Source organism: Bactrocera neohumeralis, chromosome 3, assembly GCF_024586455.1.
Source record: "Bactrocera neohumeralis isolate Rockhampton chromosome 3, APGP_CSIRO_Bneo_wtdbg2-racon-allhic-juicebox.fasta_v2, whole genome shotgun sequence".
NCBI classification, from domain to species: Eukaryota; Metazoa; Arthropoda; class Insecta; order Diptera; family Tephritidae; genus Bactrocera; species Bactrocera neohumeralis.
In genome coordinates, this window is record NC_065920.1 from 48,705,825 (window position 1) to 48,720,090 (window position 14,266).

Here is a 14,266-nt window from a genome sequence, read left to right on the forward strand (position 1 = left end):
ATCTTTAGGCATAGCTTTTACAAAATTTTTTATCAGGCCAAGCTTTATGTGCAACGGTGGTAAAAGTATGTCATCAGGGTTCACTAGAGGATCATTTTTAACATTTTTATGGCCTGGAGTTAGTGATTCACGGTTGGGCCACACTTTCCTTGTATAGTGACTTTTTCTGTCTCTACTGTCCCATTCACAAATAAAACAGCAAAATTTCGTATAACCAAGCTGTAGTCCAAGTAAAAGTGCAATGACTTTAAAATCACCACAAATTTTCCAAGCGTGTTTACTGTATTCAATTTTTTCAAGTATAAATCTCATATTTTCGTAAGTCTCTTTCATATTAGAACCGTGACCAATCGGCACTGAAGGAAGTTTGTTTCTGTTATGCAGTAACACTGCTTTCAAACTAGTTTTTGAAGAGTCAATAAACAGTCGCCAGTGACTTGGATTATATTCGAAATTTAATAAATTTATCACTACACGAACGTTATTACAATAGACTAAATCACCTCCTTCAGAAAAGTAAGGTTTTATTTCATCGTCACGACGTCGAAAATAAGAAATCTTTTTACCACGAGAAAGTAATTCCAGTCGTTTAATCCAGACCCCAAAAGCTCAGCCTGTTTTTATACTCTCGCAACAAAGTTGCTAAGGAGAGTATTATAGTTTTGTTCACATAACGGTTGTTTGTAAGTCCTAAAACGAAAAGAGTCAGATATAGGGATATATATACCAAAGTGATAAGGGTGACGAGTAGAGTTGAAATCCGGATGTCTGTCTGTCCGTCCGTCTGTCTGCCCGTCTGTCTGCCCGTCTGTCTGTCCGTCCGTCTGTCCGTCCGTCCGTCCGTGCAAGCTGTAACTTGAGTATAAATTGAGATATCATGAAACTTGGTACACGTATTTCTAGGGTCCATAAGAAGGTCAAGTTCGAAGATGGGCAAAATCGGCCCACTGCCACGCCCACAAAATGGCTGAAACCGAAAACTTATAAAGTGTCATAACTAAGCCATAAATAAAGATATTAAAGTGAAATTTGACACAAAAGATTTGTACGCAATTTTTTTTTTTTGGAAAAGTGGGCGTGGCCCCGCCCCCTACTAAGTTTTTTGTATATATCTTGGAAACTACTATAACTATGTCAACCAAACTCTATAGAGTCGTTTCCCTCAGGCATTTCCATATACAGTTCAAAAATGGAAGAAATCGGATAATAACCACGCCCACCTCCCATACAAAGGTTTTGTTGAAAATCACTAAAAGTGCGTTAACCGACAAACAAAAAACGTCAGAAACACTAAATTTTACGGAAGAAATGGGAGAAGGAAGCTGCACCCAGCCTTTTTTTTTTAAATTTAAAATGGGCGTGGCGTCGCCCACTTATGGACCAAAAACCATATCTCAGGAACTACTTCACCGATTTCAATGAAATTCGGTATATAATATTTTCTTAACACCCTGATGACATGTACGAAATATGGGTGAAATCGGTTCAGAAGCACGCCTTCTTCCGATTTAACGCTATTTTGAATTCCATCTGATGCCTTCTCTGTATCATATATATGTACATTAGAAAGATGATAGCGGAATAAAACTTTACACAAATACGGTATTTGAAAAATATGTAAATGACGTATAATGAAATCTCGATTATCACTTTACCATGCGAGAGTATAAAATGTTCGGTGACACCCGAACTTAGCCCTTCCTTACTTGTTTTTATACAGATTTAAATCACGTACTAAATCGTTTAAATCACGTTGTGTCAATAAGTGCGGTTCTTTTGAAGTTGACGGTTCATAACTTGACACACTATCTTCAGATACCTTATATGACTGATATGATATATATGATATATGACTGAGAACAAATTCCGGACTAGAATTCTGACTTTTTGATCGATTTGGAGGCATCGGCACAGGCAGTTCAAACAAAAATAACAATCACTTACATAATCCTTTGGTTCCGTCCAAATCATTGGTATAGCAAATGACAAATGTCTAGGTTCTTGTTTAGCCCAACCTAAAAGGAGCCTCACACACGTTACACTACATTTATGTGGAAGCCAGGATTTCTCTTGATTCCTCACAGGAAAACCAAAATAGTCTGAGTAGCACTGTTCAAAACAGTGTACTTTTTAATCTAAATAATTGCGAAATTGGCAAGGTAAGAGCTCCGTTGTCTTCTGGAGTTCTAATTTGCGCTGTCCTATCGGGATTCATGCAGTAAGGTTACATATATTACCGGATGTCAGCTGCATCAGCTGCAGAAAGAAGATGAGTTAGATTTATCTAAACACTTCCTCCTCGAATTTGTCGCTTTTGGCAGATCAAGGCAAAAACACCTCGGATCTCATACTTTTCCACATCCAGGCGAAATAGCGAAAGCAGAAATAAGACATGTAAACAGATTTGTGATATATTCCAATGCGTTTTTGCCGATAGCTGAGATCCAACTACAAAAGTATTTTCTTCAATCGGAGGTATTAATTCGTGTTGTTAGCTCTAAACTTCTGTCTTTGCTATTGAGAAATATTTAACAGTGACTTATGATCGCCATCGAACTTTTTGCTGCACCCACGAAATTAATCTCAGAGTTGCTTGTCGTTGAATACTAATGTTAAAAAGGCCTGACTTATCAAGCAGAATGTATTAGCTACGAAAAATATTAATTCGTGTTGCAATTTTGTGCAGAAGCACAAGGTGCGTCCCAAAGTAAAGAGGACTTTTAGAATCTAGCACCCCCTGGTGGCGCCATCTATATGTCGACTAGTGCGTTAGAATCTAGATTGTCCAGTGAGAATTTCATAACATTTCATCGAATCGAAGTGAAGTTATTGCGTTTTAAGTCTCAGTATGTTTGTGTTATCGGTGTAAAAATGAGCTTGGAACAAAGAGCCAACATTAAATTTTGTTTTAAAATTGGAAAAACTTTTACCGAAACGTTTCAATTGATGAAACAAGTTTATGGCAATGATTACCTATCCCGTAGCAGAGTGCACGAGTGGTTTCAACGTTTTTAAAGTAGTCGTGAGGACATACGTAAATGACGATCAACATGTGGGCCAATCAAAATCCGTGATCACCGGAAATTCCATCGAAACTATGAATGAATTCATCAAAAATCAGCCGAAATCATCATTGAAATTCATGGAAATGGAATTGAATATCTCCAAAGCATCGATTTATCGCATTTTGACCGAACGTTTGGGCTTACGAAAGGTGTGTACACGGTTTGTGTGACTGACGACAAAAAATTGCTCAGAATCCAACATTCGAAGGATATCATTGTGACCGATTATTTGACCGAAAATCACATTTTAACCATTAACTACTCCCCGTATTCACCTGAATGGCGCCGTGCGACTTCTACCTTTTCGGAAAAATGCATTTGTCCATGTCCAGTTATGCAGACGTAGAGACCATTGGCTATACCGGTTAACGAACTAAAACACTCGTTCGATATGCTTTTGGACCGTGCAAAAAGTTGTGTTGAAGCAGAAGGAGACTGTTTTGAATAAAATAAATTTATTTTGCCGAAAAAACCATGTGTTATGTTTTCTTTAAAGTCCTGCTTGCTTTGAAACGCACCTTGTGTAGGGTTTTTCAATAAGAGCGCTACAAAAGTTTTTTGAGTAAAACAAAAACTTTGGAATATCAGTGAAATTTATTATTCCTGGGAAAGTACATTCAATGCCATTATGTATGGAACACGATTTCTTTTGCATAGCCACCACGGGCACGTTTGCAGCAACCCAGAGGCTGTACACAATTTTCGACTGTTTTGCAACATAAATCGGCCGATACTGCTGCAATTTCATGTTCAATATTCGTACGAAGTACAGGAAATAGTCTAACGGCGTCAAATCGCACGACCGAGGCTGCCAATCGACTGGGCCATTTCGTGCGATAACACATTCACCAAACTTCGTTTTCAATAAATCGATTGTTACATTCGCTGTGTGGCTTGTGGCGCCATCTTGTTGGAACCATATGTTGCCCAAGTCCATATCATCCAATTTGGGCTAAAAATATTTGCTTATCATAAAGCGCTAGCGATTCGCATTCACAGTAACCTGCCGATCTTGATCATTACGGAAGTGGTACGGCCCAATGACGCCACAATATTTTTCGCAAAATTCACCACAACTACGCAACACGATGAATGAGAGACTGATTTAGGTCTTCCTCAATTGATGCGGCAGCAATATTCTTGACACTACGGACACTTCTTTGTCTCACTGGCACGGAAGCATTTTGTACTGTGCCTGTGGAATCAAATTTTTTCACTAGACGCTCAGTTATTGATCTGACAAGACGATTATGACGACCATAAATTGGACGTAGCGCTCTTAAAGTTGAGGCCACTGACTCCGAATTTCGGTAGTAAATTTTAATAATTTCGACTCGTTGTTGGATCGTATATTTTTCCATGATGAAATGGCAAACCTTACTAGAGATAAATATTAAAAGAGAGGTAAACATGGAGTCGTTTGCTGTACCTATAAGTTTTCTTTTGCGGCGTCGTTTTGAAGAACCCCGTTACTTATATTATTTCTTATAGATACCATACACTTTGGTAAGAGCGCATTGCTCTCTCTAAATGTGTTGTTCTGGTTCAATATCAATCATTGTATTGATAACCTCCCATTGAGTACTTTTAATAAATTAAAGACTTGGTATTTAATAGGTAAATGCTTGAAACTGATAAGAACGACTGATCTATAAAAAAGCCAGATTAATAAGAAATAGCGTTCTCAGTTCAAAGAAGTAAGTCGTCTGGTCAGCAGCTTTATTTTTTGGTTTTAATCGAACAATTTCGTCGGTGGGTTTCGAAAAAATGTTTTCATAGATAGACAATATAATGTATATAATATAAATTTTGCGAATAAATAAAGAGAAACAGCTGCAGACTGTCCTTTGCGGTTATTAAAAAGTTTTTTATGTAATATTTCTGAATACCACTCGCATTACTACCAATTTCGAAGAACTTAGGTAAGTTAAAGATTCCACGGCACCGAAACTTGTAGTTGAACTACCCATATGCGAATTGCACTGTGCAGTTGAACTAACCATTCAAAGAATCTGCACTGGGGCACCAACTTCATACTTACTTCATAGTATGAGGGATTACGAATAAGAACCCTCTTCAATTGTTTGTCAAAGTTCCTTCGTTTCCTTTTTTCAGACACTTTGCCATAAAATGAATCGAAATATAACGGTTATCGTTATCTACTTATTTTCCCTCTCGCTTATCAAAACAACGCAAGCGCAATCAATTGATGATTTGCTAAGTAAAATATTTACATCTTCAACACCACAACCACAAGCTGATGTTGGTGGTGGAAAAGCTTGTGGCGTTAACAAAGAGTGTGTTGAGCGTTTCCTGTGCGATGAAAATGGTGCAGTGGTAAGAAATGGTGAAACCATCATTGATATACGCTTCGGTGATGAAAACTCATGTAACTATTTAGAAGTGTGCTGTAGTACCGAAGAAAAGGTATATATAGATAAGTTGGAATTTCAAGACAAGTTCAAATTACGAAAATTTGCTTCTCTTTTAGTTAACAGAACCGAATGTGCCCATCAAACCAGCTGACGCCCACACGGGTTGTGGTTATCGTAATCCAAGTGGTGTTGGCTTCAGAATTACTGGCGACAAAGATGGCGAGTCACAGTTTGGTGAATTCCCCTGGATGGTTGCCATTTTGCGTGACGAGGTAATTGGTGGCGAGACCTTACAAGTTTACGTATGTGGCGGCTCTGTAATTGCGCCAAATGTCGTCTTGACAGCTGCACATTGTGCGCAAAACGCTCAGCCACACTTAACGATAGCACGGGCCGGTGAGTGGGACACCAATACCAAACAGGAGGTGTTGCCACATCAAGACGTACGTGTCAAGGAGATTATTCGTCATGAGCGATACAACAAAGGCGCACTCTACAATGATGTAGCGCTATTCATTTTGGTAACACCTTTCACTTGGGCGGAAAATGTACGTCCTATCTGCTTGCCGGAACCGGACGCCAATTTCGACTATTCACGTTGTTTTGCCACCGGTTGGGGCAAAACGAAGTTTGGCAAAGAATCCGATTATCCGATGATTTTAAAGAAAATCGAACTGCCTGCAGTGCCACATGATGTTTGCCAAGCAAATCTACGTAAAACACGTCTGGGACGATTTTTCCAATTACATCAAAGTTTCATGTGTGCCGGTGGTGAGGAGGGCAAAGATGCCTGTAAAGGAGATGGTGGCTCACCATTGGTATGTCCCGACCCAAATAACCCGAAACGTTACTATCAAGCTGGCATTGTGGCTTGGGGTATAGGTTGTGGTGCTATTAATGTTCCGGGAGTCTACGCGAATGTGGCATATCTTCGCAATTGGATAAATACGAACCTGGCTGCACGTGGCATTGATTTTCAACATTTCACGGTTTGAGAAGTTGTTTCTGATTTAAGTTTGGTAAAACATTGATTGAATGTGAAATTTAGAAATACAAATATAAATAAATATAAATATCCAATTTTAAATTTTAAACCACAATACTTCTTAAGAATTCATTTTTATTCAAAATTTCATTTTTGGGCAACTAACATTTCTGAGTCTACTACATACATATGTATCTACTATTCTATATATGTATGTATGTATGTTTTTATAAATGTGTAAACAGGAATGCCCACGATTCCATTTATATGACAGCCATATACTATAGTGGTGCGGTATTCTCAGTTCCACCAAATGAGCAGCTTCTTGGGGAAATAAGAACGTGTGCAAAATTTCGTCTCATTATCTGAAGGACAGAAGTGAATAAATCGACTCAGCTCATCACGCGGATCATATACATATTTATATATTTTATATAAAACGTGTGATCTAAGCAGAGGCACTTTTTTCGAGAGACTTTCTGAAACCTATAAAATACAGTCTGTGCAAGAACTGAAGCCGTTCGACCTTCCCAAGCGACATCGCTTCGCTCTATGGGCTCTTGAAAAGTTCCAAGAAGATCCGACGTTTTCGAGCCAAATTTTGTTCAGCGATGAGGCCTATTTCTGGTTCAATTTGTATGTAAACAAACAAAGTGGCCACGTTTGAGATGAAGAGCAACCTGAATGGTTTCAAAAGCCACCATTTCAACCAGGAAAAAGAATGGTTTGTTGTGGTTTGAGGAACGGTGGAATCATCGGGCCATATTTCTTCAAAATTGATGCCGTTGAGAACATAACTGTCAATGGCGACCGCATGATATGTTACTACAAGTATTTGATGCCTGAAATTGAAGCTCGTGATTTCGGCGACATTTGATTTGAACAAGACGGCACCACTTACCACGCATTGCATCAATCGATGGATTTATTGAAAGAATACTTCAATGAGAAGATAATTTCACGTTTGGGCTTGTCGATTGGCCACCAAGATCGTGTGATATGTTAGACACTGTTAGACTTTTTCCGGTGCGAATATGTAAAGTCTAAAGTTTATGGGGACAATCCCGCTACACCTTGGAGCAAAACATCATTCGCTATTTACCAGTCGAAATGCTCGAATGAGTCATCGAAAAATGGACTCAACGGATGGATCCTCTGAGGGTAGAAAGTTGAGAAGCTCAAATTGGATCACCCTTTATAACTTTAACGACTTATAACAACGTTTCTTCATTCTAGTTGTCACAAACTTTTTGTGTATTCGCTGTGATTTTTCGAAATTTTGGTATAAGATCGCACAATTTCTTCTTTAGTATAAAGAATAGTTGGATATTTTTTGGTATCTATTGTACTGCAGTGAATCTAGGGTTCGTTCACGACCACTTATGACATGAAATAAATATTTTATTGCAATATTCATTAAGTTGTACTTACGGTGAAAAATAGTTCAAATATGTGCTGATCATCTGATACCATTCTATTCAGTGCCTTCGAATTTTGGTTTTATATGTCGTTTTGGCAAAAAATTCAGGTCGGTATCGACTAATTTTTGAAGCGCAATTCGCTAGATTGTTCGACAGTCTCGACGTCCTATTCATATATCCACGTCTCGTCACCAGTAAGGATGCGTCTCCATTGCGACCTTTATTGGTTATCGATTTTGCAAAAAAATCACGTCTATCTATACATGCCAAGCCCTCACACGCTTTATACCCAAAACAATAACCAAATTGTGTTCAGATGTGTTCGTCAGTAAAAGTAGGCTCTCCAAAACACTTCTGCTACCTTTTCCAAGATTCTGTAGGTGAGATTACATTGCAAAGACAAAATTGTAAGCAAATTCTGTCAAACACACACTAACTAAAATATGGAGATCAAACTTCACACGAATATAAAAACAGGTTGTACCAATCTAAGAACAATTTCCTTCTCGATTCGATTTGAGCGCGCAGTTTAATTGGACCAGTCCAGGTCAAATTTGAACTACTATTTGACTGATCGAACTGCATATAATGTTGTACTTGTATGTGTTTGTAAATCATCAGCGATAAGCCTAATGTCACATTAAATATAATTATTAAAACCTTCGCACTCTTGTGTTTTCCTCGCATTTGTACATTTACGCAGAAACAGTTCATGTAAGCTTACAAGAATCTTCTATTATTTGAGTTGTGTTCCTGTTAATTAGCGATTATAAGATTTAAATGCAGTCGGAATTGAAATTTCAAGTATGAAAACATAATTTGTCTGCTGATTTTGTGAAAAATTCACATTCAAAATAATTTTTAAAAATTTCTCAAATATACATACATATGTGGACTTACAAAAAAGGTGCTTAAGTTAAGATAAGTGAAGTTATCTTTCAATACGCGATGTCGTGCTTTAACTTAGAAATATCTAAGATCCGAAATCAAAATGCGATGAAATAATGATATGGGCAGACCTTATTAAAAGTTAATAAGACGCCACGCCAAACATTAACAAGGTTCTTTAGTGGCAAACCATCATTAGAAATAATCTAATATTAAATTTGAATTTTTTTCTCACTCAGACAACGAACCAACAACGAGTTAGTTTGACATTCGCAAGATTGAAACTATTCAACATTTTTTCGGTATTGCATCGGCTGCTTTTTATAGGGAAAAGGTGAGGATTCTCATCAAAGGTGGTGTATTGGCGCTATGAAATCGTGCTCAAGCCAATAATGTTCTATGGTGTATTCGTCAGATGGAGATCGCTACAAAACGCTACACTTGTTAAAAAGCTTGAACATGCCCAAGGGATGGTTCTCATCAGCATCTTCGGTACACTACACCAAAAATAACAGTTAATGCCGTTTTACACATAGCTCTCGTGGATATTGCCGGCAGGTGTGTTTCTGTGATGGGCCCGAAACAGGACTCGGCAAAATTCTGCCTCCTTCAATGTACATATTCTTGAAAACAACTTTGATAATTGTGTTGCAGAGGCTACTTTTCCCTGGTCACATATCGACGTGGGATATGCGAGTTTTTTCTCCGTAGCTGGGAGAGAAGGTGTCAGGTGGAGTTTTCTGTAATGAGCTCTGCAACAATCTTACCACTGTACTGTTTATCAGGCAGCTAAGGTGGTAGTAGACGTACTGCTACGGACTACAGCCTCTTTCTAGAAGATGAACATTCACTCCGACAGCAAAGCGACAAGGAGTATTTGTCCTCACTAGAAATAGTATCAAGCTACTTTATCAACCTGCTTGTTTGGAAGCCGCTTTGCGACAACAATAACCTTTAGATCTCGAGTAGAACACAGAAGTCTACATTCGATTGGACACTGTGGAAACATCCGTTTACTTTCTCGAGCGACCATTTTCCAGTCTTTGCAAGATGTGGATGAAAAATCTCTGCAGTCTTATCATTGGTAAACCAAGAGACATAGCCGAAACTGGCATTGACCATCCAAATATGTCTTTATTTTCAGTAAATCTTTGTGTATTGATTATATGTACTAGTTCTTGCCACATTTCAATTGCTTTGGCCAATTTCGTCTATCATGGAAACGGTAAACGGTATTATTGTATATGGTTATGTGATTCCAGTCCGAAACCTTAACGACAAATAGTGTTCGTCAATGAGAAGGTATTTCTAGTATATTTCCAGTGTTTAAAATAGGAGGTTATAGGCATTGTACTGCAGTCCGTGAGTCGTTTGGATTTATTATGTTTTTTATACCCTGAACAGGGTATATTCAGTTTGTCACGAAGTTTGTAACACCCAGAAGGAAGCGTCGGAGACCCTATAAAGTATATATATAAATGATCAGTATGTTGAGCTGAGTCGATTTAACCATGTCCGTCTCTCTGTCTGTCCGTCCGTCCGTCCGTCTGTATATATACGAACTAGTCCCTCAGTTTTTAAGATATCCTTTTGAAATTTTGCACACGTCATTTTCTCTTCAAGAAGCTGCCATATAAACTGAACGATCGGAATCAAGTTCTTGTATGGAAAACTTTCACATTTGACAATGTATCTTCACCAAATTTGGCATAGATTATTTTCTAAGGCAACAATGTAATCTCCGAAGAAATTGGTCAGATCGGTTAACTATAGCATATAGCTACCATACAAACTGAACGATCGGAATCAAGTTCTTGTATGGAAAACTTTCACATTTGACAATGTATCTTCACCAAATTTGGCACAGATTATTTTCTAAGGCAACAATGTAATTTCCGAAGAAATTGGTCAGATCGGTTAACTATAGCATATAGCTACCATACAAACTGAACGATCGGAATCAAGTTCTTGTATGGAAAACTTTCACATTTGACAATGTATCTTCACCAAATTTGGCATAGATTATTTTCTAAGGCAACAATGTAATCTCCGAAGAAATTGGTCAGATCGGTTAACTATAGCATATAGCTTCCATACAAACTGAACACATAATTACTAAAAGAAATGCACCTGTGAAGGGTATATTAGCTTCGGTGCCGCCGAAGTTAACGTTTTTTCTTGTTTTCAATTAATTTTTTTATGAAAAAGAATTTGTTGCACTCCTCGTCAATATTCCATATATATACATATATGTCTAAAATTGCACAATATTTATTGATAAGATCGTGAACAGTTTTAATGCTTTAATTGGGGTCATTTATGACGTCTTTGTTGATCAATAACTTTAAGATTTGATATTTTCTTCCTTCCTCCTAACACCTTAAAACTGAAGAATACTGATTTGTGACTTCTCCGTTTTGTTTCTGTTAACGTAACTCACCGATTTGACCTTATCTGCAGAAAACTCTGTGGGTACTATTAAAGTTGTAGTGTCTGCATCTATTCGAAATGACCTAAACGTTGTCGTCGTTAATTCTCTTTTAGTGGTATTCATTGTACCGCGAGCATAATGCTCTCAAAAGAATTTGGTAGTATCTTACTTTTAAACACTTTAGAAACCAACTTACCGAGGCTCGCTACAGTCCCAACAACTCCGCGTCATACTAGAAATATTATAAAAAATAACCTTGTTTTTATATTCAAAACCCTTTGGATCCTCCACTGTTCCTTTAAATGCTTGAGTGAGGGAGCTCGCCAACTACTAAAAGTAATCTGCTTGCTTCCTAATTATTCCAATTATTGTATTATTATCTCACCTTAGCACAAAAAATGACCGCGTCAATAAAGCTTATTGCTTTAGGATTACTATCCTTTTGAATAAATACAACACTATGCCAAAATATGGCAGCTAACCCACTCATTAAAGCCATTTTTGGGGATGCTACTACGAAGGAAATAAACGATCGAACTGCAGAATTCCAAACCAAGATCTGTGAAATGGGCAAAGAATGCGTCTTAAATTCGCTCTGCAAGCGGCACACAGGTAATGGTGACGCCTGCGGTTTTTTTAAAGTATGCTGTGTATGAATATACTTGACGTGGTACCAGGTTTGCTTAAAACTTTTGAATAACTTTGAAATTTAAACACTCGCTGATTCAATTTAGATGCATTAACACCCCGACAAATCAGCAGTTGCGGTCATCGAAATTCGAATGGCTTAGTGTAGAAAAAAACTGAAGTCCTCCATAAGGAGACGGAATTTGCTGAATTTCCATGGATGTTATTAATTGCACATACTAACGGTAGCTACATATGTGGGTGGCCTCGTTAATCACACCAAATGTTGTACTGACAAACGCATAAAACGTCGTAGACAAGACCGGACAGCTGCTGTTTGTGCGTGCTGGCGATAGAAACCTCTCTTGAACCGTACATACATGAAGAGTTCGAAATTCGGCATTGATTGTTAAATTTTCATACACCTTGACACCGAATGTGCAGCCGATCTGCTTGCCGGAAGTTAATACAGTTTTGTATCGAGACCATTGTGTTAGCACCGGTTGGGGTCAACACAAATTTGGTGAAAGCGGCGGTTACCAACCAATTTTATAGAAGGTCGAGTTTCATCCGAGTTTCACATGTGCCGGTGGTGTACCAGGCAATGATAAGTTTATGAGAGAAAGTGGCTCACCGTTATACCATGTTCAGACCGACACTTAATCACACGATTTCGGCTGTTGAATGGATTATCCCAATAATCTTAAAAATTTATCAAGATTTCGCCATACAAAAATGACAGTTCCAAATCACTTCATTGAAATGATTTGAAACTGATCCACGCTAAATCACTCTGATTTTGCGCAATCTACTTGTCAGCACTGGAAATCTGTTACATTATCACAGCTGATTTAGACACTACAAAGGGAAAAAAGGTAAACAAACAATTTTTTTAAAGCAATGAATCTAATTTCATATGAAAATCGACTTAACAAATGAAAAAATGCATCCATTATTTCTATTATATGGGAAATATTAAAAAAAACCGTCTTTTTTTTCAAAATACTATATGACAATCTTTTCTTTTGATAAATATTAAGCGATGTGAATTCTTGAATGACAATAACAGCTGTTTTTTGATCTTTTTAACGGCAGTGAGAACACTGTTGGGTTATGAAATGCTTAAATATAATCTAATCTTTTAAATTTTCGGTCTGAACATGGTATTAGTATGTCCCGATCGTAATAACCCCGTACGTTACTATCAAGTGGGTATTGCCGCTTTGGGTACAGAAAATTTACACGACTTGTATTCAAGTGTACTGTATTCACGGGATTGGATCATTATGAAGCTTAAAGAGAGAAGAGTTGACTTACAATATTTTACAGCCAAAATTGTGTATTAATGCTTACAAAAATACCTGGAAATATATTTTCACTATTATAAATCCCGATCTTGTAAAGATATTTTCACATATTTTCAATTTCCTTAAAATTATTGTTACTGTCTGGGGCTGAAAACCAAAGCACCCTGCGGCATCAGTTGCAGTATGCTGGTAGGAAAGACGTATTACTGCTCAGAACTGAAATCATTTATACGACACTCGTAATGATTTCTGCTTTTAACCATATTTTTATAAGGAAATAATAAGGCGATTCACAATTGATCTAAAGTTTTGTAAACAATAGACGTATGCGACTCTGTAAGCAGATGTTCAACGGAAGGTGTCAAATGGTAACGAAATTTGGCTTCACTGATAGAGGAAGCGCTTATGTGTCTTAGATAGCTTATCGCCAGAAGCCATAAGAATCCAATCACCACTTTTCCATTTAAGAAATCCGTGCAAGCTTAAACACCTGCATAGGATGTATTAAGTTTGCCACGAAGTGTGTCCGACATTCCTTTCAGAGATTTCCTATAAAAAATATTTTAAAATGATCAACGTGACGAGCTAAGTCGTCGAGCCACATCATTCTGTATGTCTGTCCATTTGTATACACGCGAATTAGTCCCTCAGTTTTTAAGTTATCGGCCTGATATTTGCACACTTTCTTCTGTCGAAACCGCCGATATCGGACAAATACAGGATGTAACTGCCAAACAAACTTATCGATCAACTGATCTTTGTATGGAAAACTTTCTCATTTGACAAGATATTGATATGGATTACTGCCAGAGGCAATGCAACAATCTTCGCATAAATTTTTCAGATCAGACAACCTTAGTATATAGCTGCAGTTCAAGCTGACCGATTAAAATCAAGCTAAAGATGTCCGGGTACATTTCGGAAAATTTGCCAACCGCTCAAGCACAAATTTGTTATCATAAACTGAACGAAGTGAAGCCCATAACCATACTATCATTTTACAACAAGTAAAACTCATTGTGAACTAACCTGTGGTAACCTGCACTAGAACAGCTCAGACCAAGCTTAATATTATACAAAATGTAAAGAGTGTAACTCAATTTTACCGACAATAAAGAGACCGGCCGATAACTCTTATACGCGAATACCAGTATAGGAGTAGCTCTT

At 37.7% G+C, this 14,266-nt stretch overlaps 1 protein-coding gene and 1 long non-coding RNA gene across 2 annotated transcripts; one reads left to right on the top strand and one right to left on the bottom strand.

The window, feature by feature from the left end:
* Positions 1-600: 600 nt before the first annotated feature.
* Positions 601-14,049, bottom strand: LOC126752733 (uncharacterized). The gene is made up of 3 exons (XR_007666033.1): positions 13,954-14,049; positions 7,857-8,220; positions 601-690 (listed from the first exon to the last, which is right to left on the bottom strand). It is a non-coding gene; the product is annotated as an uncharacterized LOC126752733 (long non-coding RNA).
* On the top strand, positions 4,678-6,540 carry LOC126752626 (phenoloxidase-activating factor 2-like). The gene is made up of 3 exons (XM_050463564.1): positions 4,678-4,987; positions 5,181-5,492; positions 5,557-6,540. The coding sequence occupies exons 2-3, from the start codon at positions 5,196-5,198 to the stop codon at positions 6,433-6,435; spliced, it is 1,176 nt and encodes a 391-aa protein (XP_050319521.1). The 5' UTR covers positions 4,678-4,987; positions 5,181-5,195; the 3' UTR covers positions 6,436-6,540.
* Positions 14,050-14,266: the final 217 nt, after the last annotated feature.

Excerpts from the sequence above, each read along its gene's own strand:
- LOC126752626 (XM_050463564.1), top strand. The coding sequence starts at position 5,196 with ATGAATCGAAATATAACGGTTATCGTTATCTACTTATTTTCCCTCTCG. Across the intron at positions 5,493-5,556 it reads GCTGTAGTACCGAAGAAAAG|TTAACAGAACCGAATGTGCC; the intron begins GTATATATAGAT and ends CTTCTCTTTTAG.